General features: G+C 43.5%; 1 protein-coding gene across 1 annotated transcript in view; it reads right to left on the bottom strand.

Moving 5' to 3' along the window:
* Positions 1 to 1,324: 1,324 nt before the first annotated feature.
* rnf121 (ring finger protein 121) overlaps positions 1,325 to 5,280 on the bottom strand; it is a gene marked incomplete at its 5' end in the record, with an annotated part of 59,947 nt that continues 55,991 nt past the window's right edge. Inside the window, one exon of the mRNA XM_016487403.1 lies at positions 1,325 to 2,220. Coding sequence (XP_016342889.1) covers positions 2,100 to 2,220 — 121 coding nt within the window. The remainder of the gene's footprint in view (positions 2,221 to 5,280) is intronic.

Genomic DNA, 5,280 nt, shown 5'->3' with positions numbered 1-5,280 from the left:
CCCTCAAAGGACCTCAGATAATGCCAACCATGAAACAACATACAGAACTACCAAATTTTGCTATAAGTTTTTCAATAAGTTATAAGCTATAAGTTTCAATATTTGCGTTGTTTTATTTCTGTAATATCGATCATTTTCTCATTCAATTTTTTGAGGAGACACTGCCTCCCTTGCCTCCTCGGAGGAAATGCTCCTGATATATATATATAATTTAAATAAGCTTGAAATTAATTTCCACTTCATATAATAATTATATGAATATATTATAAGAATTACAAACAATTACAATTACTATAATATAAATAGGCTATAATATATTAGTAGCTGCAAAAGTCGGGCAATTTTGTCTCTAAAATTCTTTGACTGTAAACTGTTTTAAATTGGAGCGAGAGATATGGGGGAGTGGCTTCATTGCATCAGATATGTAATTTTGCTTTGCTTACAGCTAATTTGTCCAGTTTGGGTTTGCGATCTCTAACCCAGAATAAAACCTGCTCCGGAGCAGGGTAGCTTTGTAGCGTAAATTACCATGGTGACGAAACCCACTCAAAACCAACCCATCTTCTTAAGCCTGACAACTCAGAGTTTGCTCAAACTAAATGTGAACTTATCTGGGTAAAAACTGAAACCTGCTTCATGCTATAGGCCACAGGAGTTCGTAATCTGTACTTAATCTGTTTCAGAAAGTCATTTTAGATTAACTAAAAATGAACTATTCTAGATTAAGCCTACTCTTGACTTAATTTAAACCCTGTCCGGGAAACCGCCCACTATGTTCTTTCCAGAGGCCTATGCACCATCTTATAAGTGAGTCGAGCGTGGAGGTGTGTGTGTGTATGCGTGTGTGCGTCAGATAGCCCACCATTACTGCCATTTAGCTCCACTGTGAGAGAGCGAAAGAGATGCGAGAGGAGCTCTAAGCAAGATTTAATTTTCCAGCTTTAACTAAGTACATTTTTGTAAACCTTTCATTCAGAGAATAGTCACCCTCTTGGGAAAAAATAAAAATAAAAGACTTGTATCCATTTCTTTATTGATTAATTTATTCATTAAGCTAAACATTTCTTATTTCTTTAATTTCATTGTATATATATATATATATATATATATGTATATATATATATATATATATAATAGGGCTGGTAATCAATTAAATTTTTTTATCTAATTACATGTCGTGGAGATTAACTGCAAATTAATTGCACATCAAATTTGGCTACGAAATTACTCCCAAAAGATCATTTAAAGTCATTGTTGTGTAAAGCATCAAACAGACATTACAAAAAGCAGCTTCAGCAAGAAATATTTTGTTTGATAAAATTATATATAATTGTATATTTGCAGAAGTAAATTATTCTCATTCATTCCCACTGGCAAAATAGTTCATTTGTTTCAGGCATAAATACATTTATGCAATTCAGACAACAGGAGGAGTTGATATTACGGTGCTTGTCTGCATACAACACCACCAACAGCATATCTGTGTGTGCAGCAGTGGTTATATAGTACTGTGTTATCAGACTTACTGAAACGGGGCGAAGGACCATTTGACCACCTAACAAGTCTGGCAGTCTCTGTCATTATACTGTCTGTCTATAATGCTAATCATTGTGGATAATTTCATGATTCATAATTTTAAGTGCTCAACTCCATTCACAAGAGTGGCATAATATTCAACAATTTTCTGAAATAAAGTTTAAAATTATTTTTTTCTTTCATTACTTAGCTCACACTAATAAAAGTTTGCATGTGCACAGTAGCTGCACATGGAGAACACATTTATGCCATTTCTTTTGGGAAATCGTGCACACAAATTTCAAAGACCATATAGGACATTCAATATGCAACATTTATACATTATGCTACTGATGTATAACTCAAGGTCCAAACTTCAAATAGTCCATAAACAAATGTCTGACAAGAAAAATGTCAACAAAAACATCCAACATCAGACTGCTCATAGAATTTCCTTTGAAGACCTATTACCACAACAAAACACATTACCATCAGTCATTGAATAAGTGGCCCTGTGCCAGTGAAACCAAAGATGTATTTGCCGCAGATTGAGTCAAGCATGCCCGTCCTCTATGCTGGTGCTATTACTCCAAACCCAGAATGTAATTGATGCCTTGTACCAGTCCAATGATAATAGGCTGCCAGGCCACAAGGTAGCGCAGCCAGTCCAATAGCTGTCCGTACATCACATGGGGTCTCTCCCATCTAAGGATGGAGTTAAGGTGCTAAATTATTTATATTTATAAAAAAGAAATAGAAAAAAAACTGAACTAAGATTGTTTCACAATGTGAGAAAGAAAACATGCAGGTTATAACACTTTAGTAGTCATGTTTTGTATTTTTTAGTGTTTGTATTAATATTATTTTTCCTTTTATCAATTAAGCACATAGAACCCCATAGAAAATGTCCAAAAGTGATCCAAATCAGTGAGTCACCACTTTTACCTAATTTGAAAATTCTTAAACAGAATGATTTTTTTCCCCCACAAAATTTGACACCCTAAACCTCACTTTTAACCGTGGGTATATATTTTTTAAACTGTGCAGGATTAACTTAACCCTTTTTAACAGCATTAGGGAGAAAAGTGAAACAAGATAACCCAGAAAAAGCCTTAGTTACCTTTTGATACTTCATTCGTACTGCATCGCTAGACGCTATGGGAAAAACATACTCGGTTACTTACGTAACCTCGGTTCCCTGAGATACGGGAACGAGTATTTCGTCGCTAGACGCTATGGGGAAAACTCCTTTTTCTCCGAGGACTGAAGCTTTTACAATCACGCAGTGTAACTGCACGGCCATTGGTTCGTGCAGTAAATTAAAAACGAACCTATGGCAATGAAGCTTGCCAGAATGGGCGGGGCCATCTGGCTATATAAGCAGGCATTTTGCTATAGGATCTCAGGTAAATTCGACTGAAGCGATGACACTGAGTCGAGCAGTGTCATGGCACGGCCAGAAACGCAGTACTCATTCCCATATCTCAGGGAACCGAGGTTACGTAAGTAACCGAGTACATTCCCTTTCGATACTTCACTCGTACTGCGTCGCTAGACGCCATGGGGAACCAATACAATCCCGCCGTGCAATGAAAGAGGAACAACTGACATGAACTGGCCTTGAGCAATTAAGGCTCAAGAGGGACCAATTATACACAGAGTGAGCCCTGCAGGAGGCAAGAGGGCTGAACTCAGAAGTCAGCCCAGCCTTGGATTATCATGCAAACAGTTTTGTACAGCCTCATCACTTCTAAAAGTGCCAAGAGCGTACCTGAAGACAAGCATTGCCTGAAGAATTAGACCCACCTTAGGCAGGCGTGTGCCCCTTTAAGCAGATAGAATCCGAGCCTGCAAGGCCAGAACATCCAAGTTATAGAACCTGGCGAAGGTGGACTGCGAGGCCCAGCCGGCCGCCACACATGGACACACCACTAGATCACGCCCAAGACGAGGCCACGCCCCAAATGGAATGGGCTCTAACTCCTATGGGGCTCTGAAGGCCCAGGGAGGAGTATGCTAGCGCAATAGCGTCAACGAACCATCGAGGAATTCTCTGCTTTGTGACGGGGACCCTCTAGTGCGGCCACCAAAGCATACAAAGAGTTGTTCTGACTGCCTGAACGGGGCGGAATGCTCGATATATATTCTCAGCGCCCTAACATGGCAGAGAAGATTAAGCTCCTGGTCCTCCTCAAAAGGAGGAAGCGCAGAGAGAGTAATAACCTGAGCTCTAAACAGGGTGTAGAGCACTTTAGGAATGTACCCATCTCCTAAATCTCTCACGTGCTGGCTCCACGTGCCACACCCCGGCAAACCGCCTCAGCTGGCGGGCTAAACCACGTGAGGGGGTGGTGTTCACACTGCACCACTAGGTGGATGAGCTGCTTCTGGCAGCCAATAGCTAAAGGGCGGAGGAGATCCTGGACTGATCCAACGGCCGAGTGTGGGGGAGTAAACCCCCAAATCAGGATTGGAGCCCCGAAGGCGGACAGATGCCTGTATTCACGCACTGTTCTGGCAGCTCCTGCAGCCAAGCTGGTGCCAAATGTACTGCTCTGCATTCCTTTGGACTACATTGGTGAGGCCGAGAGGGGGATCTCGACGACTGGGCATCCCAGGATCTCCATACACTCCGCCCAGGCTTGCGCCTTGGAGAGGTCACTCCAGTATCGCTGCTCCAGCGACAACACAACACGGGAGACGGCAGTTACGAGTTATAAGCCCAGAGCGGATTGGCGTAAGCTCGGGCGCTACGGGCTGTCTCCGATGGTGGGAGGGATCATCGTGTCCCACTGGTCAGCTAACGTCCGCCTTAAGCTGGGCAGCCAGTCAGTAAGGTGCTGACCCGCCACAGTCTGTCTGTTTCAACGGGTGCTTGGAGCTTAGGGAAACGACCGAAAAGCAGACTGCAAAACCTGCACAAGGCAAAATAAGAAGGAAAAAAAACACACAGCCTGGCAAGCTGGAATGTCAGAACCATGTGCCCTGGAAGACAGCCATCATCAACCGTGAGCTGAAATGACTGGACATCGACATTGCTGCTCTACAGGAGACCAGATTCCCTTCCAACGGCAGCCTCAGAGAACAGGAATACATGTTCTTCTGACAGGGAAAGGAGCCTGAGGAGCCTCGAATACACGGCATTGGATTTGCAGCGAGGAACTCCATGCTGTCCTCAATTGAGCCGCCTTCTGCAGGTATGCCCAGAATCCTCTCTCTCCGCCTCTCTACCTCTTCAGGTCCAGTCAACATCCTGAGCATCTATGCTCCTACACTCTGCTCCTCAGCTGAGTCAAAGGACGAGACCACCATCAAAGAGATTCCTACCACAGAACACCTGTTCCTACTTGGGGACTTCAACGCCCGGATCGGAGCCGACCACAACTCCTGGCCCCGTTGTATTGGACATTTTGGCATTGACAAGCTTAACGAAAATGGACAGAGACTGTTAGAACTTTGTTTGTCTGCTGAACTGCGTTCTTACTACCCGCAGCTACCACAGTGCCGACTGTGACACTGACCACTCACTGGTTGGGAGCAAGGTACGCCTTCACCCCAAGCGGATCCACAACTCCAAACAGAAAGGACGGCCGCATATTAACACAGCCCTGACATCAGTCCCAGAAGTTTACACACGCTTTGCCAGTGCCATTGAAGTGCCCCTCAAGGACTGCCCAAACAACAGCGCTGAAGAGAGATGGAGCCACACCCATGACGCCATCTGCAACTCGGCCATGGCAACCTTCGGCAAGAGGGAGAAGAAAA

This window comes from Sinocyclocheilus anshuiensis, unplaced genomic scaffold (assembly GCF_001515605.1).
Source record: "Sinocyclocheilus anshuiensis isolate Anshui unplaced genomic scaffold, SAMN03320099.WGS_v1.1 scaffold1621, whole genome shotgun sequence".
NCBI lineage: Eukaryota > Metazoa > Chordata > Actinopteri > Cypriniformes > Cyprinidae > Sinocyclocheilus > Sinocyclocheilus anshuiensis.
The sequence above is the reverse complement of the archived record's forward strand: the minus strand, read 5'-3'. Positions and strand labels throughout refer to the sequence as shown.